This window comes from Meriones unguiculatus, chromosome 9 (genome assembly GCF_030254825.1).
Source record: "Meriones unguiculatus strain TT.TT164.6M chromosome 9, Bangor_MerUng_6.1, whole genome shotgun sequence".
Lineage (NCBI taxonomy): Eukaryota > Metazoa > Chordata > Mammalia > Rodentia > Muridae > Meriones > Meriones unguiculatus.
In genome coordinates this window covers 37,554,384-37,579,612 of record NC_083357.1, presented here as the reverse complement: position 1 = coordinate 37,579,612, position 25,229 = coordinate 37,554,384, and the positions used below count along the sequence as shown (strand labels likewise).

Sequence of the window (25,229 nt, the reverse complement as noted above, 5' to 3'; positions counted from 1 at the left end):
CTTACCAGGAAAGCCAATTAAGTGATGCATAATTTGCTTTAATAAGATGGTGTGTTATTTATTACTTAACGAGTTCTTAGACTGAAAATATAAAGTTAAAGACATTTGCAGACTGTTGTGGGCTTCAAAGCTAAGATAGCTCACTCAATAGTCTCAGGCTGTAGATCCTAAAGTTTGACACCTACTATTTTTGCCAACTTGAAATGAAATAAAACATACAAGACTAACTTACAGTCATAATCACAAAGTAAATTTACTTTTATCAGACATTTTTCCTAAATGAAAAAAACAAACTCAAATAGAAATTGTAAAAATCACGAGTTATAGAAATAATATTGTATATATTATGTACTTGGTATTTTATAAAATGCTCTGTGTTTCAATGTTGCCTTAAAAAGAGTAAGATACAATAACAATTATGCCACATATGGTTATTATAAAAGCACATTTATTCATTAATTTTAAACATTAAAGCTAACAGTTTTATTTTATATGTACAGAGCCAAGGTGTTTAAGCAACTGATACATTTGCCAGCAATTGACTTTACCTCATCATACAGCTTAGCAGCTTGAGAGTAATTACTTCTGGCTTCTGCTAATAGTGCATTATGAGTGTCCTGCTTTGTTCCTAACTCAGTGCTAAAAATGCTACGGAGGACATCATATTCCCCAATTGATCGGTATAGTCTAAAAAAGAAAAGTGCAGATCAGGAAATATCACATCTAAAAGTATTTACACAATTTCCATTATTGTTGAATAAAGACACCACTCATTTACAAAGGATGACAAACAAACAGTAATTTACTAGAAGTATAAAATTAAACAGCTCTGAAGTTCTACTCTGTTAATTACCTCAAAGCCCAAGTTGCTCTGTGCATTTGAAAGAAAACATCTCGAAAGCTGAGTAGTAAATGGTCACTAATTTAACACCAGTCTACACTATAAGACCCGATCTAAAAAACAAATGTGAAGATACAAAAAGCTCAAAATGTGTAAAGTTTCATTAAATAAGTTCTGCAAGTGGTCCATCTGGTGTTACTGTCTAACCCCAAGGAAAAACAAGAGATAACAATGCCCACACTATTGATGTTTTAGTCTATGTTCTAATTCTCACCCTGCTGATGTTTAGTCTATATTCTAGGGGCTATATTTTAGACACAAAAAATTCCTTTGTAGCCTAATATTTGTTAGGGCACTTTCTCATCTTCTAATCTTAATAAAAATCTGGTTTGCCTAGCATAGTGATATATCAGAATGGTGAGGCGGGGGATAATAAGTTCTAGGTAAGCCTGGTTACACAATAAACTTTGTTAAAGAAAAATAGCTTGGCTTTGTCAAACAAGATTCTATCACTATGAAAGTTGATGTTTTTAAAGTTTATTCCCTTTTCCCTGCAGGTTTCTTTTTAAACCCTAACCAAGTGCCACCTTTTCTAGATTGTAGTTTCCAGAGCAACCACAGAGAACTACTTCCTCCTGCTTTCTGATTTACTTCCTAGATATTGAATCTCTTCTCAACCAAACAAGCTTTGCTTGGGAAAGTTGGTATATACCTGTAATCTGGAGGGCTGGGTATAAGGCCTCCAGATTTCATAAGGCCTTAGATTTTTACCAAGTACCAAGGAAAGGGAGGAAGGTCTATGAATAGCAAGTTGTGCAGAACCCCTATGAACTCACTAAATCCAAACTCGGTAAAATTGAACAGACATGATTCTGTTACAGCCTAGATTGTAGAAGTTAAAGGTCAGTGGCAGGGATGGGTATGTAGCTGTTGAACAGCAATAGTTCATAGCCATAAGTTGAGGACAGAAAGAAATATTATGCACAAGTACAAAAAGAAATCCCCATCTATACCCTCCTCTGATACCTGGATGTGTATTGGAACTTGATCAAAATGAGAAGCATAATACAGCTAGAAAAGGCTAAATTATCTTAAAAAGTTTGAAACCACTGTGTCAAGCGTAAGCCTGTAAATTATATATTATCTATTTATCCATCTGCATCCATCCTCTCTCTCTCCCACTCTCCTGACCTATGTACCTACTACCTACCTATCTTTACTGGGGATAGACATGGAAGCCAGGAACTGAAGCATTCCAGGTAAATGTACTGCATGGAGATAAATGTTTATCCAGTCCTTACCCTGCCCTGTGACTCCCACTTCAAAACAGGATATAGCCGCAACTGGTCTTAAACTCATAGAGATCATCCTGCCTCAGTTTCCACATGGTATTTTCATATGTGTACTTCATGATACCCATTTCTATATATGTGTATGTGTGTTATTCTCTGAAACACTGACACAAGGTGTTACCTATTGTTCAATCACACATCTGAAGCTGTGAGATAAAAAGGCTCCAGCTAGGAAGCATTTTCTGGATTGTTCTGACCCTCTATCTTTCCCTTCTCAGCACTCTTTTTGTCTTCCTACTTGGTGTTCTGGTTAATTATGTTCACAAGTATATACATTTCCTATAGGACTCTTTAGAGATTCACACATACCAATGAAGTGCTGAGAGCTACATCCTTAACACCCTTAGATTTTAAAGTCTGTGACTAATGTCTGTTACACTCCTTCTTCTGTGTCTGGTATAGTGTTTTACAAAGTCGGTTAAAACACTGACTGATGATAATGTAAGGTAAGGAAACTATTTTTATTTTTACTATCTTTTCACTTAGAGACCAGAGATCTAAAAGTTGACCAACTGTTTTGAAATTTTTATTTTATTTAGTGTGTGTGTGTGTGTGTGTGTGTGTGTGTGTGTGTGTGTCTGCCTGCCTGTTGGCTAGAAAGAGTGTTGGCAGAGTTATAGGTGGTTGCAAACTGTCCAGGATGGGTAGTAGAAAGTCAAAATTGAATTCTCTCTGAGAGCAAGTTTTTCTCTAAGCCATCTCTCAGCCTCCTTGATAGCTCATTTTTCATAAAAACAAACCCAAGTTTTTTCTGCGATGTTTTGGTTGATTTACTGTTCTCCCAAGAATGGTCCATCCCAAGCTTACTTAGCAAGTTCCATCCACCGGAGAACATCAGGAAGCAAACAAGTCTGGCCCCGGACTCGTTTGGTAGGTGGTTCTTCAGGCACCAGGTGAAGAAGAGCCTCTTCCAGAAGACGGATACCTCCAGGCTGCTGCAGACTGGCCAAGCAACCCACTCGAATGGTAGTTGGGTCAAGCCTCAGAAAGTCTTTGTGTTGGCAACTGATTTCCTATAAAGCCACATAAAGCTGTTTAGCCTACAGGATTTAGATGATAGCATCAAGAGTGATTGCTTCACTTTATTAGACATAAGAGAAACAACTTTGATCTAAGTAGTAGCAGAAAGACAGTGATATCACAAAAGTGTCTCTGTGTAATTCTATTAGCAAAATTCTTATCAACATCCAATATCTGTAAAGGGAAAAACAAAACAAAACAACAAAAAAAGAACTTTACTGTTACATTTCTAATCCAAGCATTAATTTACATCAAGACAAATACTGACAGAATGTTAAAATTAAAAATACAGAGTTTTCAACCATACACATCCTCTCCATATAATTAAACAACTGAAATTTATACAAATATTTATGTGTTTACCTTTAGCTGTTAAGAAAATCAGCTGAAAAACAGATTTTACATTTATTTACCAAAATTGGGTATGCTGACCTGCTTATTAGTCTTTGCAAACATCTTTCCTAATAAGAGGCTAACTTACTTAATGATATTTTAAAAGATGGTTTCATGAATTATTATAATGACCTATAAACATCAAAATAATAAAAAATCATCTCAACTCATTACACTGTGAAAGCATTCTAAATAGATAGTCATGTAGACTTGTGTAGCACCCTAAACACTTGGTCTCAAGCTCCCTTGACACTATAATACACTATAGCACTGTCCATGTGGCTGCCAAGACTTAAGACCAAAACCGAAGACTATAAATTCTCCAAAGCAATCAAATAAAAAATGTCTGTCATTTTTAGAAAGGGATATTAGGATAACAAAGAAAACCAAAGCAAAATAATATTTCAGGCAATAAATTTCTATGATTAAGGCACAGGTAACATTTATATGTTTCATAAACAGTGGTTTAATCGTATTTAATCATGCCTGGTATTGGAAACTTCCCATGTTAGTGAGGTCATATCTATTTAAAAAAAAACTACTACCGTGACTTTGCTAGTCTGCTGTAATTCCTTACTATATAGTAAGTCTTATCCTTATAGTCACAGGTAAGTATAGCTACCACCCCTCATGAATGAAGCTTCTCTTTACAGAAAAAGAAGACCATTACAGAAAACCATAGCTGGACACAATTCAGAGGCCAGTGGAAGGTGGGGAGCCCAGGAGCAATGGATACATATATTTATCATAAGTCCTGCATGGTTCAGGGAACATTCCCTAAGAAGGGACATTAAAATTATAGAGCTATATTATCACAAAGTCTGATGTGAAACAGTCATAAACATGACCAGAACAATGGCAACGTCAACAGACATAGCAATGTGGAAGGGGGCAATTTCATAAGGTCCTACCCCTCGTCAAAGAACTGTAGGTAACTAAGGACTACTGGGAGAGGGAGAAGCTAGGGAGAGTTAGCCTCTCCCAGAGGTAAGTTCCTTTATTGGTTACCTGATACAAAGTGGTCAGCCCCCAAAAACCATACATACATACAAACAATAAAAACGGACTCAGAAGATTGCCCTGATACATTTATGTATATAAATATCTATACTAGATATGTAATTTGACAATAATAATCAAAGAAAAAGAGGCTTTCAATTTCAGATTTGGGGGAGGGGAATAGGATGGGCTGCAAGGAAAAAAAGGGGAAAATTGATCTAATTCCATTTTAATTAAAATATATCCAAAACAATAAAAATGGATAAAATGCACAATTTTAAAAATATTCATTCCTATTTTATTGTATGTGTCTGTGTGAGTATATGTCATGTGTGTTTGGGTAACCACAGAGGCCAGAAGTGGGTGTCCCAAAGCTGTAGTTACACATAGTTGTGAGACACCTAACTTGGATACTGGGAACTGAATTCAGATCCTCTGGAAGAACAGAAAGCACTATTAACTGCTGAGTTAGTCCTCTATCTCTTAAAATCAATTTAAAGATTTAAAAAATTATATTTCTATTTAGTGTGTACGTATGTATATACATAAACGAGCAAATGTGTAACATGCACATTCATGTGGAGGTTAGAAAACTTGTAGGAGTCAATTCTCTCCTCCATCGTGGGGGTCCTGGGGATAACACTCAAATGGTTACGGTTGGTGGTAAGTGCCTTTGCTCACTGGGCTTTCATGCTGGCTCTGAAGACATCTGTTAAATATGATATAATCTGGCAAGTGTGCTTAAGCAGCAACTGAGAGTGCATTTATGTAGAGTTCTCTGCTACAGCTGAGTCTCCTCGGAGTAAACTTCTCTGACCCATGACTAGGTCTTACCCAGCCTGCCGGCTTACTCCCCTATATAATTTTAATAGTTCCGTAAAACTCAAGCACTACAATACATCACCACTGTATTCTTTGTTTTATGTTTGTCAGTGACACTTGTGAAGAATGAAAGTTTGGGTGGCATGAATTCTGTCTCTTCATGGCTGTGGCCCCATCACTTAGAACAAAGCTAGGCATATGCTCAATCAACACCACCATGCATGAAAGAATTTGCTGAAATACTACTGAAAGGAAAACAACTAAAGAACACAGGGGGTTAGGGCTTCAGGATATGGCTTAGTTGTTAAATTCTATGCCATGCAAACACGAAGACCTGAGTTCAGATGACTAGGACCAGTGTGAAATGCTGAGTACACCTAGAATTCCAGCACTGGGAGGAAGAAAGGAGGATCAAAGGAGCTGTCTTGCCAGCCAGTCTTGCTAAGTCAGTGTGCTCCAGGTTCATTAAAGCACCTATCTGGTACAGAAATACATGGAGGGAAACATTCATTCACACACAAACACACACACACACACACACACACACACAGTTTAATCAAAACACTAAAGAAACTGGCTAATTATAAGACACAAATGTGATTTCAAATTATTTTCATGTACAAGGGTAGGTTTGGGGAGCAAAAAGAACAAAAAACAAATAAATTTTATGTGCCCACTTAGAAGAGATAACCTAAATAATATATTTACTGTTAAGCACCGTGTTTCTCAAGTTTTAACTTGGGAAACAAAGTGATGGCATTAGGCATGTGGTGACAGAGCGGAGCAGCATGTGACCAAAAAGAAATGTGTGCAGACTTTTACCTGGATGCAAGAGACAAAGGGTGGAAAGAATAAGAACGTGGAATTAAGGAAACGGCTGAAGTCTTGGAGCAAATTTTCAGTGATAGTCGATTTTTCAGATGGTGTCTTAACTTTATTCATTTCTTTCAAAATCCCAGAAAACAAGCTGCTGAAGAGTTGTTTTGCAATTATTGGGTCTTTCTGTTAAAAAAAACCAAAACCAAAACAAAACCCAAGAATCAGACCTAAAGGAAAAGCGCAGTAATTTACCAGCACTATTTCAGAGCTTTACTCTAAATACTGTTAAAAAACATATTCACTACATATCTGACTTCAGTTTACAAAGCTTTACCAGCCTACTACACAACAGGAACTTAGTCAAACACCTCTGGCTTGTTGGATTACACTAAGACAACAACACAGCTCACTGCCCTGGTGAAGCAAGGATCAGTGTTTCGTATTTTGGGGAAACTAATCAGAGTAAGCTGTCAAGTGCTCAGTGCCATGCTTGCAGAGACTATAACAGTGACTTAAACATAGGTTCACCTGGCCATAGAACCACTGCCCTTGATGCATGCATGTAACACCTGCACAGTGAACATTTAACAAACATCTCCTAGCTATCTCTTCTGGGTTAGTGAAGGTATTCATACAAGAAAACAGGGGAAAAGTAATCTATTTTATAAAGCAACATCAAAGTCACACAAATATCATTTGTGCTTTAAGTAAAAAGTCTTGTTTAAACAGTTATGACATTACTATACAAAATTTGAGAAAATAATTACAAAGAAGAAAATAAGTGTTGTTCAAAATTGAAGCACACAGAAGTCATTGCTGGCATTTTACAAGCCCATACATTCTTTCATAGTAAATTCCAGGATAGCCATAACTATGCAGAGTGATAATCTCTCCCCCCCAAAATAATTAATTAATTTTAATCAACCCAATTAAAATAACAAAAAAACCTCAACGGCAGGTAGCGCTGCCTGCTGGTCCTATGACAGATACTATACATGCTCCCTTTTGCTGTTTCTTAGAAGCATGGCTCCTAATCAGAGAGAGAGAGAGAGAAAGAAAGAGGGGACTGATCAGTCTAGCTTTATCTGGCTTGCCCAAATCTAGACCACAGCAGTTAAAGCAGTTTCTGGCATTGAGCAGGTATTCCATAAATAAACAGTTGTTAATTAAGGTACCAGATCTAGAAGTGGATAAGTAAAGAAGTGGACCATCTCTCCTCAAAGAACAGAAGTTAAAAAAAAAAAAAATGCAGCTTTGCTTCTTTAAAACAGTGTGCACAAGTTTTGCTTTCTAAGCACAAAAGGGATGAACTAATGTTGACACAATGTCAAACCTATTATTTGCCAATAGCATTATACATAATAGTGCCCTCTGGTTTAAACAGGACACAACGGAGAACAGATCTCCAGTGTGAACCAGAGGCTGCACTCAGAGCACTAGGGAACTGAGAAATGGAGAAAACAGGAAGACAGGTGTCTCGTTCTTGCCCATACGTAGAGGCAATTGTACTTTTGGCCATATATTCCAAGTATTGCTAACCTCCAGTCTTTATCTAATCATAACCTCAATGGCACAAAACTACTGGGAGAATCTGGCATAAGGATATGAAGGTACCTCATGGTAACTAAAGTCCTATGAAAAGCCATATGACTGTGCACAGACAAAGTTCTACATGTGAATACATGGGAAATAAGGACACTGAGTGAGGTCTCTAGTTTCTTGCTGCATTTATATCAAGCTCTCAATATTTTAGTATAGTTACATAAGCTGTCTTCACTGGAGGAAATTTGGCAAGGTTGTACAATACAGTTAAAAATATTGTCAATTCAGAATTATTTAGATCAAATAAAAAGCAAACAAAACAATGATCTAAATAGCTTTTTTACCACTCAAAATTTATGCTGATTTTTCCCCATTATTTCATTCTGACACTGGGTAAGAAATATAAATGTCAATCTGATTTTAAAGAGCTCCTTGTGGCTGAAAGCACATTTACCTAACAAGGGAACCCAGTGTTAGAGTCCACTCTAGTTAACTCTATGTTAGGTTCTCCTCATGTGACAAGAAATGGGAATGTGATAGTCCTTAAGTCAACCATTTAAAGAAACTACCTCTGTATGAACATTTTTTTTTCTAGGAAGAGTAGATCCCTAATACACACATGGAGCTTCTAATGTGAACATAAAGTATGGTATCTGGGCAGACCTGGGCCACAGCCTGCAAGGGCGTGATCAGACTGCTGTGCTGGATTTGGATGTCAGGAAGGTCACCGTGACGATAACTTCTGTACAGAACAACCTGGGCATCCTGCTTCGCTTTTAACTCACTCTTGATATCCTACAATCAAGCAAAGAATGAAAACGGAGATTTCATATAAGAAATCAAGTGTGCCAAGTGTGGTGGTACATGCTTAGGAGATAAAAGAAAGGACAGGGGGTTGAAAGTCATCTTGGACTACATAGTAAGTTTGAGGGTAGCCTGGGCTAACCTTGCTTCAAACTCAAAGAAACAAAAACCAGTCAACCAACTTATCAAACAAACAAAAGAAAATCAAGCATGTATTCAAAATGTAACTGCCAGAAAACATCTTTAGTACAAAAGAGAATAATTTTATTCATACTATATTTGGTCAGTATGGGAAAAGGCTATATTGAAAATTTCGAATCTGAATAACCACAAAAATTGTAAATCTGAGAGCTAATTTCCTTTCCAATATCACAACCAGTAAGCTTTAATTAAAGGTCCACAGTAGTTCCCACTCACTTACATGCATACTCCTGATTCACTGTAAGCCCCTTCCCTGTTGTGTTTTCAGCTTTTCCCTCATCAGTGGCTCCAATCTCAGTATTCTCTCTCCAGAGAGGCTTTCTATAGATATGCTCATAGGACACTTCATAATCTCAACTTGTCTTTTTGTGTGTCATATACTGGACTTGGCTCAATGACTCAAACATCGCATTACTAGCACTTACTATAATGCTTGACACTGGACATCATACTTCAGACACATTTATACAATGAATGAAAATACAAACACATGAACTTTTATAAGTTCACTAGTGTCTAATTATCAACATGTCATTCCTAATTATTGGCAGGCATTTTCACAGCTACGTGTCTGTTTCATAGACAGAAGACCAAACTATGATTTGAAATCCTGCCAATTATGACTTGTTTGTTCATGGAGAGGGTCTTAAACCTGCCATTCTGGCTCTTTTCTTAACAGGTATCATGAGCATTCTCTATATCCACTAATGTCCAAAGGGACCTACGCGGTGCTCCAGTAATTTTATAGACTGGTCAAAACATATTTCCTTAATATATTGTCTGTGATACAAAAAAGGTACTGAATTTATGAAGAAGATACAAACCTTCTCTAGTTTTTGTTCCACGAGGCCCCTTTTGGCATAGAGCATACTGAGTTTTTCTCGGTCCTTTAAAAATCGTCTACGTAATCTCAGAATTTCCGCCCGGCTGTGAGTGGCTGAGGAATGTGAAGAATACAAAGACTATAAAGCAATTTTGGCTTCTCATAGACAATTAAACAACACATGCAGTTGACTTTCATTTTTTCCTAGGATCCCAAAAGTGAAAATGTGTTTATCTCTACTTTTAAATTGTAGTAAAGTGATTTGTTAAGGACACAAACCAATAAAGAACAGCAGGGAGGGCAGTGGAGCAATTCTGAAATCAAAAGAACTCAGGAGTTGTAACTGTTTCAGGAAACCTTAAATGGTGGATGAAGCATGGACTGAGTACGGTTATAGCCAAAGTCTCAGGGTCTGCTGCAACCAGCACCTCCAGGAGAGAAAGCAATGACACAGCAGCAGGAATGGTGTAAAATGTGAAGTGGAAAAGCAAACAGTGCTGAGAGGACTCTGAAACCCACAGTTGTCTTTCTCCAGTCTCATCTAAAGAGTAATAACCAAGGTAGAATAATTAGGTCCATAAAAGGTAAGACTGAATGAGGAGAGGGTCTCCATACCATGATCAGGAAAGAAGCTGGGAAGAAAAGGCCTATAAGAAACTTAAAATAAAATATTGGCTGGTTATTTCAATGAGTAAAGGGACTTACCTGATGACCTGAGTTTAATGCCCTCAAACATACATAACAGAGAGAATAAACTCCTGAATTTTTCTTCTGACATAGAGCAATGGCAGAGTATAGGCTATCCCTCTCTCTCAGACACACAAATACACACAGGTACTCATGTGTAAAAGTAGCAATCTTTTTCTAAATATTTACTCATCTATTATCTATCTATCTATCTATCTATCTATCTATCTATCTATCTATCTATCTATCTATCGTAGCTGGAGTGCTCCATCTGCATGTGCACCTGCATGCCAGAAGAGAGCATCAGATCCCAGGATAGATGATTGTGTGCCATCATGTGGTTGCTGGGAATTGAACTCAGGATCTCTGGAAGAGCAGACAGTGTTCTTAACCACTGAGCCAGATCTCCAGCCCTATTCTTCTTTTTTTTATTAATTACACTTTATTCACTTTGCATCCCCCCTGTGGTTCTCTCCCTCCTCCTGTCCCAATCCCTCCCTTCCTCCACCTTCTGCCTGCATGCCCCTCCCCAAGTCCAATGATAGGGGAGGACTTCTTTTCCTTCCTTCTGATCCTAGGCAATTAGGTCTCATCAGGAGTGGCTGCATTGTCTTCTTCTGTGGCCTGGTAATGCTGCTTCCCCCTCAGGGGGAGGTAATTAATGAACAGGCCAATCAGTTCATGTTAGAGACAGTCCCTGTTCCTATTACAATGGAACCCACTTGGATACTGAACTGCCATGGGCTACATCTGTGCAGGGGTGTTAGGTTATCTCCATGCTTAGCCCGTGGTTGGAATAGCAGTCTCAGGACAGACCCCAGTGCTCAGATTTTTTTGGTTCTGTTGCTCTCCTTGTGGAGTTCCTGTCCTCTCCAGATCTTACTGTTTCCCACTTCTTTCCTAAGATTCCCTGCACTCTGCCCAAAGGTTGCCCATAAGTCTCAGCATCTACACTGATAGTCTGCAGGGCAGAGCTTTTCAGAGGTCCTCTGTGTCAGGCTCCTGACTTGTTCCCTCTTCTCCTTCTTCTGATGTCCAGCCTCTTTGCTCAACCTCATTAGCCATCAGGGAAATGTAAATCAAAACAACCCTGAGATTTCACATTACACCCATCAGAATGGCCAAGATCAAAAACTCAAGAGACAACACATGCTGGAGAGGTTGTGGAGAAAGGGGAACCCTCCTCCACTGCTGGTGGGAATGCGAACTTGTACAACCACTCTGGAAAGCAATCTGGCACTTTCTCAGACAATTAGGAATAGCGCTTCCTCAAGATCCAGCTATACCACTCCTAGGCATATATCCAAAAGATTCTCAAGTACACAATAAGGACATTTGCTCAACCATGTTTGTAGCAGCCTTATTTGTAATAGCCAGAAGCTGGAAACAACCCAGATGCCCCTCAGTGGAGGAATGGATGCACAAATTGTGGTATATCTACACAATGGAATATTACTCAGCAATAAAAAACAAGGAAATCATGAAATTTGCAGGTTAATGGTGGGATCTGGAAAAGATCATCCTGAGTGAGCTATCCCAGAAGCAAAAAGATGCACATGGTATATACTCACTCATATAGACATATAACATAGGATAAATCTACTAAAATCTGTACATCTAACGAAACTAATCAAGAGGGAGGACTCTTGCTAAAATGCTCAATTCCTATCCAGCCCTATTCTTAATGCTTTCTTTTTTTCTCTCTCTCTCTCTCTCTCTTTTTTTCCCCCTGACACAGGGTTTCTCAAACATGAAGCCAGAAAATAATGTATAATGAATGATGCAGGAAACAGCAGTAGTACAAAACCAATAGCTTAGGGCTGGAGAGACAGCTTAAGAATGTTTGCTGCTCCTCTAGAGGTCCTGAGTTCTGTTCCCAGCACTCATGATGAATGACTCTGTAACTGTAGCTCCAGGAGATACAACACCCACTTCTGGCTCAGACACACATATAAAGACTGTCAATCACTGAGTAATCGACAACTGTTATTACCCTTAGAAACTGTCCTTAAGGCTTATGTTCAGCTTCATCCACCAAAAAGCCAACTGGCCCAGAACTTTAATCACTACAATCACCACAAATTAACTAGAATGCAGTGCCCAGTGCAGACCTGCCTCTAGCAATTTATCATAGATCACAGCAGGAAAGTGGCATGCACTTAAAGGTCTTAGATGAGCATGTGACAGTGTGACAGCAACAACTAGAAGGGCTTCATTTTAAGACAGAGTCCAACTTCACAGCAAAACCAATGTCTCTGTATTCTAGTAGATCAGTGGTCTAAAGGCAGAGGAAGAAGGTGGTAAAAGAAGGAAGATTCCTGAGAAATAGTGAAGTAAGGAGAAAAAAAAAGCAGAGAAAGTTTCCTGGAACACCCTAAAAGTCCATCCTAATAGCATAAAGATGGATGCATCTCCTTCTGACATGGAAATTTAGAGGACTGTATATGAGCCATAGATTTGAGACTGAAGTATAAAAACACGAGTTGGGAGTAAAGACTGGTATTTTCTTTTTATGCTTCTGATTCATTATAGGTAAGTTTTTGAATACATGTTCATTTCTGCAGGGTACTTACTGTCTTGGGACTGTTTCCTCTGGCCTTTCCTTCACTCGTGTAATGAACTATTTTCTCACCAGTACTTTCAGTGTTGAATCTGGAGGCCTCACAGACTTTCTGCCTGCTGTGTATCCCACTGGTTCTGAAATGAGGCTACCCCACTGCTACAGACCAAGTGACAGTGCTTCTGGTTTCTGCCTTTGCTTACCAGTTCTCCTCATGCTACTTGTTCCCATATAATCTCTCTGAGAGGACCTGAGTCCTCATGATTAATCTATTCCACTCATCACATGGAAGATTCTGTAAGTGTATTGGCTTCTTTCCTTCACAGCTCCTCATATTCCCCAGGGCATCAATCCAGCTGGACTACACAGGATCCTCAGCATGGATTATATCCTCCACAAACTTTGCTGAACTAGTTTTAAGTCTCTCCCACTAAACAAAAATATCACTTCACTTTCTGTCTTCATCCTTTCAGTAATTTCTCTTTCAACACCCTAGACTTCCATGCTCTTCTCAAATATCCTTCCTTTATCTAGTTTTTCCAAATGCTTGTTCCAAACTCTGTCTGGATTTAAACTCTCACCCCTGATACTGGCTTACTAATTCTACTCCATTTACTGCCTTGCCTACTCCAAATGTTCCAAAAAGTCACTAAACAAATGGACCCATCACACATTTCATAGTTCTCAAAGGACACCTAAAAATAGTATTTTCAACATGTTAGGGATCCAAACAATAATTATTGAATTGAATTTTTATGAATTTCATTAAGGTTTTTAAGGAAAGGTCGACAATCAGAAATACGCTCTCCCCATCTCAGCTTCTGCCTAAAAGGACAATGTATTTTAAATATACTTCAGTATTTTCCTTACCACTTTTAACTTGGTTATCAACCTCGTCACCAGGAAGGCCCAGCTTTTTCATCCCAAAGTCAGGTCCTACAGACTTCCATGATATTCTCTGTGACTTTTCACTCTTCTGATGGGCAAACAGCAAGGAGGAAGACAAGGATTCTGAAGGAACTGTGTGATCTGCCAATAGGTCAATGCTGCTCCCGGTTAGCCAATCGAATGAGCTCCTTTCAACTACAACACATAGGACCAGAGCAGTGAGGATGTTGCTATCATACAGCACAGTCTACTCAGTGTAGCAAAACCTGCTGGGAAACACAGTACTAGTCCTCTGTAATTATCCAGGGATACTGGGCTGAGCCCAAGGGTGCTTGGTGTTTGACTCAAAGCAGATGAGGCACCTCAGCCTCCAGACCCTCTAGCAGCTGTAGTCATCAGAATAATAGCATTTTATGCTTACAGTGATCATCAAAGAATTTCCACCGTGATTATTCTAATTATTTCTACTTTCAGAAACAACAGAATATGAAACAAACTATATAAAAGAAAGTGCTGAAGTGTTTACACAACAATTAAGGGGGCTAGAGAAGTAGCTTAGTGTTTAAGTGAACTCGCTGTCCCTACAGATGACCCTGGGTTCATTCCCAGCACTCACATTGTAGTTTACAACCATCTCTAACTCCAATTTCAAGGGATCTAGCCCTCAGCCAGCCTCTGCTGGCTCTAGGCATATACATGCAGTATTTGTATACATATAGGCAAAATACTCAAATACGTAGAAGAAAAAGAAATCTTAAAAAAATCAGATTAAGATATTTTAATCAATAATTTATATTACGCATATCAAAACAAAGACTAATCTACTTAGAAAAGAACAGTTTAGTAAACTACTGACATCAGCAAATGAATCTAGTTTAATGCTACTCTGTTAAGATAAAAATGACATATTAATAGTTCTATGTCAAACCAAAAAAGCATGTCTAGGTACCATCATATTATTATTTTTTAATTAATCCTTTTGTCCCACTTAAAAATGTGGAACAAGGTGCAGTATTACACACCTGTAATCCTAGCACTTGGGGAGACAGAGGCAGGTAGATCTCTGTGAGTTCGAGGCCACCCTAACCTACAAAAACAGTCCAGGACAGCCAAGGCTTCTGAGAGAAAGCCTGTCTGGAAAAATAAAAACAAGAACAACAACAACAAAAACAGAAAGAGAGAAAGAAAGAAAGGAAGGAGGGAGGGAGGGAGAGAGGGAGAGAGGGTAGGAAGGAAGGAAGGAAGGAAGGAAGGTCAAAAGTAACATTTACCACTTCAACCATTTTAAAATGCATGATTCAATAGCATTAAGTCCATTCATATTGTCACTAATCACAATCCTTTCCTCTTAAAAAGTGAGGCTCTGTAACTATTTAACTCTATCTCCATCCCGTCTACCCATTCCCCTGACAGCTGCCACTTTCTCTGAGGATCTGAACACTCTGAAAACCTCTATCTTATTCTCCTTTGACTGACACATCTTTCTTATGACCTTTGTGACTTATATTATCACTATTTCTCTTACTAGAAATCTATGTTCTTACAACAGAAGTTGCTGTCAAAGGTCAGAGTGTCTGGTGTCTGGTCATGTGTTACCTGTAGTTTGTGTTGGGGTAAAATCATACTGCTGTGGAGTTGCCCGCACTTGCCCAGACTTCTGCCTTTGTTCTGAGAGGGACCCTTCCTGGGTTTGAGTATGGAGAGTACTTAGAGAGGCCTGGGTTTCAATAAACATTGGAGTGAGAACAGTACTTCGAAAACGCCAGTCAGGATCAATGGTATATTCCTACAAAAAGAAAAGTTTCAAAGAAAATGATGTTTCTTCTGTAGTAACATTGAAATATTTCCATGCTTTCCTAGAATGAATGAGGCTTTAAGTTAAATTCCTGGCACCATAAAAATAAACAACGACAGACAAATGTACTGTTAGTGTATATGTCCAAGAAGCAACTAAGGAGAAACCCTTCTTTATTTTTTTTACTTTTTTAATTCCTTTTGATGTGTGTGTGTGTGTGTGTATATATATATATATATATATTTTTTTTTTTTTTTTTTTTTGGACAAGGTTTCTCTGTATAGTCCTGGCTGTCCTGTAATACACTCTGTAGTCCAGGCTGGCCTTAAATTCATAAGATCTGACTGACTGCCTCTCCTAAGTGCTGGGATTAAAGGTGTGCACGACCATTGTGCAGTCCCTTCTTTCTTATTTGAAATGGGTAGCTTAGTCTGGCTTTGAACTCTATGAGCAAGAATAACCTTCAACTTCTAACCTGCCTGCCTCCAACTCCCAGGTATACAGACCATCATGCTCAGTTTACATGCTGCTGTGAACTGAATCCTAGGCTTCCTACATGCCAGACACTCTAGCAATTCAGCTACATTTACACTCCTTGGAAGAATCTTTTCATTTACTTTTCTTTCTTTTTTTTTTAAGACAGAGTCTATGTAGTCCTGTCTAACCTAGAACTCACTATGTAGACCAGGCTGGCCTCGAATTCACAGAGATGCACTTGTCTCTCCCTCTCAAGTACTGGGATTAAAGGTGTACAAAACCATGCCCAGCAAGAAGAACCTTTCTGAAACAAAAAGTGAAAAAAAGTGTGCTCGCTTCAGCAGCACATATACTAAAATTGGAATGATACAGAGAAGATTGGCAGGGACCGTGCTCAAGGATGACATGCAAATTCGTAAGTGTTCCATACTTTTGTTACCAGGAGAGCAGTACCCACCCGACACAGATTACCACTTGGGTACAGGGGCACAGAACCCCAACCTCAGACCGACAGAAGCCCGGAATCCCCGAGATCAACCCCCAGATACTGCTCCAAGGGGAAACCAGTTATCCCTAACAAAACTGACCGAACCATGAGACACACAGGTTACAGCAGCAGATCACTAAATTTACAGCAAGAAACCCAGAAACAGGGCAGCTGTCTTCAGGACTTCTCTGGGTGAGAGGAGAGCCCTCTCAACTAACAAGGACCACAATTACCACTCAGGTCTCTATGCCTGAGGTGAGCAGCAGCAATTCCTGAAAAATACTGGCCAACCAGTGACTACACCCAAAAATCTGAGAAGGCTTCCTTCAGGAAAAGCCATCTTTCTGCCAAGGGGATTCTCTCCACCACAGGATTCCAGGAACCACCAGAAAATAACTCCAAAAACCTAAGATAGCCCAATGGGTGGAGGACAGCGTTAAAGCTCAACCAACAAAAGACAGAGCAATATGGCATCTCCAGAACCCAGTTATCCAGGGGCAAGTAGCCCTGGATACCCCAGCATAATTGAAATTCAAGAAGATGACCTAACAACTATGCTCATGAAGAGGATAACAGGAAACAAATAAAATGTGTAAAGACCTAGAGGAAGATAAACTCAAACAGATTATGGTCATCCATAAAGAAATAGAGGAAGTTAAAACAAACAGATTATGGCCATCTGTAAAAAAATGGAGGACAATAAAAACAAACAGATTATGGCCATCTGTAAAGAAATACAGAAAGTTGCAGCCAAACAGTTTGTGGCCTTTAGAGAAAAAATGCTTAAATCACTGAAAGAAATAAAAGAAACAGAGGATTGTTCAAACAAACAGCTGAAGGAATTGAAGGAAAATACAGTCAGACAGGTGAAGGAAATCAACTAAACGGCTCAAGATCTGAAGATAGAATTGGAAAAATTAAAGAAAACACAAATGGAGGTAATTGTGGAGAGGAAGAACTTAGGAAAGAAAATGGGAATTACAGAGGTTAGCATAACCAACAGACTACAAGAGATGGAAGAAAGAATCTCAGGTGTAGAAGATACAATGGAAGAAATCAATGTATCTGTCAAAGAAAATGTTAAATCTAAAAAATTCCTGACACAGACCGTCCAAGAAATTCAAGACAACATAAAAAGAAAAAAACTAAGAATAATAGGAATAGAGGAAACAGAAGATTCCCTGCTACAAGGCCCAGAAAGTATTTTCAACAAAATCATTGAAGAAAATTTCCCCAACGTAATGGAAAGGCCAATAAGAATACAAAAACACCCAATAAATTAGACCAGAAAAGAAAATCCTCCCGCCACATAATAATCAAAACAGTAAGTATACAGAACAAAGAAAAAATACTAAAAGCTGCAAGGGAAAAAGGCCAAGTAACATATAATGGCAAACCCATTAGAATCACACCTGACCTTTCAGCAGAGACTATGAAAGCCAGAAGGGCCTAGACAGATATCATGCAGACCCTAAGAGAACACAGATGTCAGCCCACGCTACTATGCCCAGCAAAACTCTCAGTCCTCATAGACAGAGAAAACAAGATATTCAATGACAAAAAAAAATTTCAACAATTCCTACACACAAATCCAGTGTTAGAGAAGACACTAGAAGGGAAAATACAACCCAAGAAAACTTGCTACTTTCAAGAAAACACAGGAAATAATTAACCTCACTACCATAAGACAAAAAGCAACCAAGCACACAACCTTATGACCACATCAAAATCAAAGGATCTAACAGCCACTGGTCATTAATCTCTCTCAACATCAATGGACTCAATTCTCCAATAAAAAGACACAGACTAACAGAATGGATGCGTAAAACCCAGCGATCTTTCTTGCATGCAAGAAACACACATAAGTCACAAAGATAGATATTACTTGAGGGTAGAGGGTTGGATGATGGCTTTCCAAGCAGATGGACCCAAGAAGCAAGCAGGAGTAGCCATTTTAATATCTGATAAAATAGACTTTCCACCAAAATTAATAAAAAGAGATGGGGAAGGACACTTCATACTCATCAAGGGAAAATTCCACCAGGAAGACATCACAATCCTGAACATCTATGCCCCAAATACAAGAGCACCCACATCTGTTAAAGAAACATTGATAAAATTTAAAGCACATATAGATCCCCACACACTATTAGTGGGAGACTTCAACACCCCACTCTCAACAAAGGACAGGTCAACAAAACAGAAATTAAACAAAGAAACAATGTCTCTAACAGAGGTCATGAATCAAATGGACCTAACAGACATTTACAGAACCTTACACCCAAACACAAAGGAATTTACCTTCTTCTCAGCACCTCATGGAAATTTCTCCAAAATAGATCATATAGTTGGTCACAAAGCAAGCCTCAACAGATACAAGAAGACTGAAATAATCTATTGTATCCTGTGTGATCACCATGGAATAAAGCTGGACCTCAACAACAACAGAAATAGCAAAAAGCCTACACACACATGGAAACTGAACAACTTGCTACTAAATGACAGCTGGGTCAGAGAAGAAATAAAGAAAGAAGTTAAAGTCTTCCTAGAACTTAATGAAAATGAAGACACAACATACCCAAACTTGTGGGACACAATGAAACCAGTACTAAGAGAAAAGTTCATAGCATTCAGTGCCTTCAAAAAGAAATTTGAGACAGCTCATTCAAGAAACTTAATGGCTTACCTAAAAACCCTAGAAAAAGAAGAAACAGACACACCAAAGAGGACTAGACGGCTGGAAATAATCAAACTCAGGGCTGAAATCAATCAATTAGAAACAAATAAAACAATTCAAATAATCAATGAAACCAAGAGCTGGTTCTTTGAGAAAATCAACAAGAAAGACAAAACCTTAGAAAAGCTAACGAAAAGGCAGAGAGACAGCATCCAAACAAACAAAATCAGAAATAAAAAGGGGGACATAACTACAGACACTGAGGAAATCCAAACAATCATTAGGACTTACTTCAAAAGTCTATAGGCCACAAAATTTGAAAATCTAAATGACATGGACAATTCTCTTGATCGATTTGACTTACCAAAGCTGAATCAGGACCAGGTAAATCAAGTAAATAGTCCTATATCCCCCAAGGAAATAGAAGCGGTCATCGAACGTCTCCCATCCAAAAAAAGCCCAGGACCAGCTGGTTTCAGCACAGAATTCTACTAGACCTTCAAAGAAGAGATAACTCAAGTTCTCTTCAAACTATTCCACAAAATAGAAACAGAAGGAACACTACCAAACTCATTCTAAGAAGCCACAGTCACCTTGGTACCTAAACCTCACAAAGACCCAACAAAAAAAGAGAACCTTATGAACATTGATGCAAAAATACTCAACAAAATATTTGCAACCAAATACAAGAACACATCAAAGATATCATCCACTATGACCAAGTAGGCTTCATCTCAGGTATGCAGGGATGGTTCAATATATGGAAATCCATCAATGTGATCCTCCATATTAACAAACTAAAAAAAAAAAAACACACAATAATCTCCCTAGATGCTGAAAAAGCATTTGACAAAATCCAACATCCATTCATGTTTAAAGTTATGGCGAGATCAGGGATATAAGGTACATATTTAAACACAGTACAGGCAATATACAGCAAGCCTATAGCCAACATCAAACTGTACAAAGAAAAACTTAAAGCAATTCCACTGAAATCAGGGACAAGACAAGGCTGCCCACTCTCTCCATATCTCTTCAAAATAGTTCTGGAAGTCCTTGCTAGAGCAATAAGACAGTTGAAGGAGATCAAGGGGATACAGATTGGAAAGGAAGAAGACATTGAGAATTTTTTAAAATGTTTTTTTTTATTAACTTGCATATCCTTTTCTTTTTGAAGAAATGTCTCAACAATTTAAAAAATTCTTTTACCTTTACTCATGTTTCTTTCTGTATGTATGTGCATTTGCCCACGAGGCAGGAAGAGAGCACTGGATGCCCTGGAGCTGGAGTTCTCTAGTAGTGAACAGCCTGATGTAGGCACTGGGACAGCTGGAAAGGAATCCCAGAACTGTGCTGAGCCTTCTCTCCAACTCCATTCCTTTCTCATTTGTTTGGAGATAGTCATTATTTTCCTGCTTTTATCACACCAGTGATTATCACTATTTGCAGATGATATGATAGTATACGTGAGTGACCCCAAAAACTCTACCAGGGAATTCGTACAGCTGATAAACACCTTCCGCAAAGTGGCCGGATACAAAATTAACTCAAAAAAATCAGTAGCCCTTCTATATACAAAACACAAAAGGACTGAGAGAGAAATTAGGGAAACAACACCCTTCACAATAGCCACAAATGACATAAGGTACCTTGGAGTAACCCTAACCAAGCAAGTCAAAGACTTGTATGAAAAAAAATTTCAAGTCTCTGAAGAAAGAAATGGAAGAAGATATCAGAAGATGGAAAGATCTCCCATGCTCATGGCTTGGCAGGATTAACAGTAAAAATGCCATCTTACCAAAAGCAATCTACAGATTCAATGCAATTCCCGTCAAATTACCAACACAATTCTTTACAGACCTGGAAAGAAAAATTCTCAACTTCATATGGAATAACAAGAAACCCAGAATTGGTAAAACAATCCTCTACAATAAAAGATCTTCTGGAGGAATCTCCATCCCTGATCTTAAGCTGTACTATAGAGAGACATTCATAAAAACTGCATGGTACTGGCATAGAAACAGAATGGTGGATCAATGGAACTGAACAGAAGACCAGAAATAAACCCGCACTCTTATGAACACCTGATCTTTGACAAAGATGCCAAAACCATACAATGGAAAAAAGATAGCATCTTTAACAAATGGTGCTGGTCTAACTGAATGTCTACATGTAGAAAAATGAAAATAGATCCATACTTATCACCTTGCACAAAACTAAAGTCCAAGTGGATCAAAGACCTCAACATAAAACCAGACATATTAAATTGGTTAGAAGAAAAACTGGGGAACAGCCTAGAACAAATTGGTACAGGAGAGAACTTCCTGAACAGAACACCAACAGCACAGGCTCTAAGAACAACAATCAATAAATGGGACCTCATGAAACTGAAAAGCTTCTGTAAATAAAAGGACACTGTCATCAAAACAAAATGACTGCCTACAGATTGGGAAAGAATCTTCACCAACCCTCTATCTGACAGAGGACTAATATCCAGTATACATAAAGAACTAAAGAAGCTGAAAAGCAGCAAACCAAGTAATCCAATTAAAAAGTGGGGAACAGAGCTAAACAGAGAATTCTCTGTAGAGGAATATCGAATGGCAGAGAAACACTTAAAGAAATGTTCAATGTCATTAGCCATTAGGGAAATGCAAATCAAAACAACCCTGAGATTTCACATTACACCCATCAGAATGGCCAAGATCAAAAACTTAAGAGACAACACATGCTGGAGAGGTTGTGGAGAAAGCGGAACTCTCCTCCACTGCTGGTGGGAATGTGAACTTGTACAACCACTCTGGAAAGCAATCTGGCGCTTTCTCAGACAATTAGGAATAGCGCTTCCTCAAGATCCAGCCATACCACTCCTAGGCATATATCCAAAAGAGGCTCAAGTATACAAAAAGGACATTTGCTCAACCATGTTTGTAGCAGCTTTATTTGTAATTTCCAGAAACTGGAAACAGCCCAGATGCCCCTCAACTGAAGAATGGATGCAGAAATTGTGGTACATCTACATAATAGAGTATTACTCCGCAATGAAAAATAAGGAAATCATGAAATTTTCATGTAAATGGTGGGACCTGGGAAGGATCATCCTGAGTGAGCTGTCCCAGAAGCAGAAAGACACACGCGGTATGTACTCACTCATATAGACATATAACATAGGATAAACCTACTAAAATCTGTACATCTAAAGAAACTAATCAAGAGAGAGGACCCTAACTAAAATGCTCAATTGCCATTGCGAAAGGCAAAAAGGATGGACATCAGAAGAAGAAAAAAACAGGAAACAACCTAGGAACCAGCCACAGAGGGCCTCCGAAAGGCTCTGCCCTGCAGACTATCAAAGCAGATGCTGAGACTTATGGCCAACTGTTGGGCAGAGTGCATGGAATCTTATGTAAGATGTGGGAAATAGTAAGATCTGAAGAGGATAGGAACCCCACAAGGAGAGCAACAGAACCAGAAAATTTGAACACAGGGGTCTTCCCAGAGACTCATACTCCAACCAAGTACCAGGCATGGAGATAACCTAGAATCCCTGCCCAGATGTAGCCCATGGCAGTTTAGTGTTGAAGTGGGTTCCATAGTAATGGGAAGAGGGACTGCCTCTGATTTAATCTGATTGGTCTGCTCTTTGATCACCTCCCCATAAGGGGGAGGAGAGCAGCCTTACTAGGCTACAGAATATGACAATGCAGCCAATCATGATGTGATTTGATAGACCAAGATCAGATGGAAGGAGAGGAGGACCTCCCTTATCAGTGGAGTTGGGGAGGGGCATTCGTGAAGAAGGTGGAGGGAGAGTGGGACTGGGACGGGAGGAGGAAGGGGCTTATGGGGGGATACAAAGTGAATAAAGTATAATTAATAAAATTAGATTTAAAAAAAAGTGAAAAAAGGATCACAATTGAGAGAATCCATTCTCCTACCCCTACATTCTATATTAGAAGGATGACGCTATATTTAACAATGCCAGTGGTGCCACAATAAAACTACTGCTACTCAGGTCACTCAGATGACCCAAGTGCTAAATAACTATGCATACATTTTACCTTCAGGCGATGTGTTTAAATGAAATAATTTATATGTGTTTAAATGAAATAATTTATAATGTGTTTAAATGAAATAATTTATATTTCATTTGTTATTTATGCCTGGGTTAAGCTTTTAATGTATCTCATTATAACCCCTCATCAAATGACCTTAAAAAGAAAAAAGAAGTTTCTTTTTGCAGCATAAAGAAACTGTTAGAGAAATCCATAAATGGTCAAAAATACAAACAACTGAGTATGGAATGCCCAATCCTAACTGACACATCTATAAGGCAACTCTTATACCTAAGGCTTAGAACCAGAAGACCTGGACATTTTCTTTAAGATCATATCTTCTCAATATGATAGGAAAGCAGTACCCTAAAAATCTCAACAATATGGTTGCCTAAAGGAACCCTGAACAACGATAATACCAGTTGACATGCCAGAGTGGATGGGGAAATCTCTTAAGACTGTAAATCGTAGGTGAAAAGCTACACACAACTAATAATTGCTAAAGAAGGGAGAATCAGTTTTCTTCAAGAATGAGCACCCTAACTGGTTATCCAATACAAAGGGCGCATCCCTAAAAACATGCATATGAACATATGCATAGATTCATATATTTATACACAGAAATGCAAAAAATAACAACTAAAGAAAAAGAGGCCATGAGTTTGAAAGGCAGCAGGGACGGGGGATGGGAAGAGTGAGGGTGGGAAAAGATTAACAGCTCATGTGAAGACAGGGGAGAAAATGATGTAAATACTGTGAAATTTGATAGATAGATAAATATATCACTATAACACTATGAGCATACAAATATTTCATAATAATATGAAATCTTGCAGTCCCAAAGTTCAGATAAGGAGTATTGAATTTGTACTAGGGAACACACCACAGCCTGCTCATTGGGAAGCACCTATGCCACTCTGCCTGCTGTAGCTTCTATAGGAATTTGGAAACTTGATTTATGGCAACAGCTAAGCAGGGTTATGCTTGGTTAGTACTTGGATCAGAGGACAATTAAACTTTATCTCTTCAAGGTATGAAGAGCTAACAGTGAAGGGAGGGGTCCAAGTGGAGTCTGAGAGAAAAAAAGAGTATAAGACACAGGTGGGAAGGAAGTGCATGTCCATATCTTAGAAAGAAGCATTTGCATATTTTTCATCAACAGGAAAAACACATTAATAATCACCATGATTATAGGGACAAGCATTTTACCTGAAATTTACATTCTGACAGAGGATGCTCGAAGATGGGATTTAGATAATCTGGGCTCATCCTGGTCATTTCAAGCAGAAAATTTGTTGCTAAACTTAAAAAGTGGCCTTCTATCTTAGGAGAATATAAAGAATTTAATGCCAACAATCGCTCCAATATATTGGATGGTAATCTTGTTTCATGGCTCCAGAAATTCCGAATAATTAATCTGAAAATTGAAAAGAAAAACATGCTTAGATATGAGCAAACGAAAGGAAGTATTGCCGACATTATCATGTGGGGACTTCACAGCTTTTATGCGCAGAAATCTCAGTTGAAAGGGAAACTACGTCAAAATATGAGTTAAGAATAAGAAGAGGTGAAATCTCAGGGTTGTTTTGATTTGCATTTCCCTAATGGCTAGTGAGGTTGAGCATTTCTTTAAGTGCTTCTCTGCCATTCGGTATTCCTCTACAGAGAATTCTCTGTTTAGCTCTGTTCCCCATTTTTTAAGTGGATTACTTGGTTTGCTGCTTTTCAGCTTCTTTAGTTCTTTATATATACTGGATATGAGTCCTCTGTCAGATAAAGGGTTGGTGAAGATTCTTTCCCAATCTGTAGGTGGTCGCTTTGTTTTGATGACGGTGTCCTTTGCTTTACAGAAGCTTTTCAATTCCATGAGGTCCCATTTATTGATTGTTGCTCTTAGAGCTTGCCCTGGTTACTCGCATGCCTCATTGGGTGCCTGTGCCCGTTGATGCCCCTCACACTATGACTCTCTTCAGACAGAAAAGGGATC

The 25,229-nt window shown here is 38.6% G+C and overlaps 1 protein-coding gene and 1 non-coding gene across 3 annotated transcripts in view; one reads left to right on the top strand and one right to left on the bottom strand.

The window, feature by feature from the left end:
• The window catches only part of Prkdc (protein kinase, DNA-activated, catalytic subunit), a 203,951-nt gene that overhangs the window by 55,485 nt on the left and 123,237 nt on the right, over nt 1-25,229 (bottom strand). For both annotated transcript variants that reach the window (XM_060391032.1, XM_060391033.1), the window contains 8 exons: nt 24,452-24,659; nt 15,348-15,537; nt 13,734-13,946; nt 9,618-9,730; nt 8,452-8,583; nt 6,250-6,429; nt 3,001-3,206; nt 549-687 (listed from right to left, as the gene is read on the bottom strand). In XM_060391032.1, the coding sequence (XP_060247015.1) occupies nt 549-687; nt 3,001-3,206; nt 6,250-6,429; nt 8,452-8,583; nt 9,618-9,730; nt 13,734-13,946; nt 15,348-15,537; nt 24,452-24,659 (1,381 nt within the window). The remainder of the gene's footprint in view (nt 1-548; nt 688-3,000; nt 3,207-6,249; nt 6,430-8,451; nt 8,584-9,617; nt 9,731-13,733; nt 13,947-15,347; nt 15,538-24,451; nt 24,660-25,229) is intronic.
• On the top strand, nt 16,352-16,457 carry LOC132656759 (U6 spliceosomal RNA). Its single transcript, XR_009594451.1, has one exon. It is a non-coding gene; the product is annotated as a U6 spliceosomal RNA (small nuclear RNA).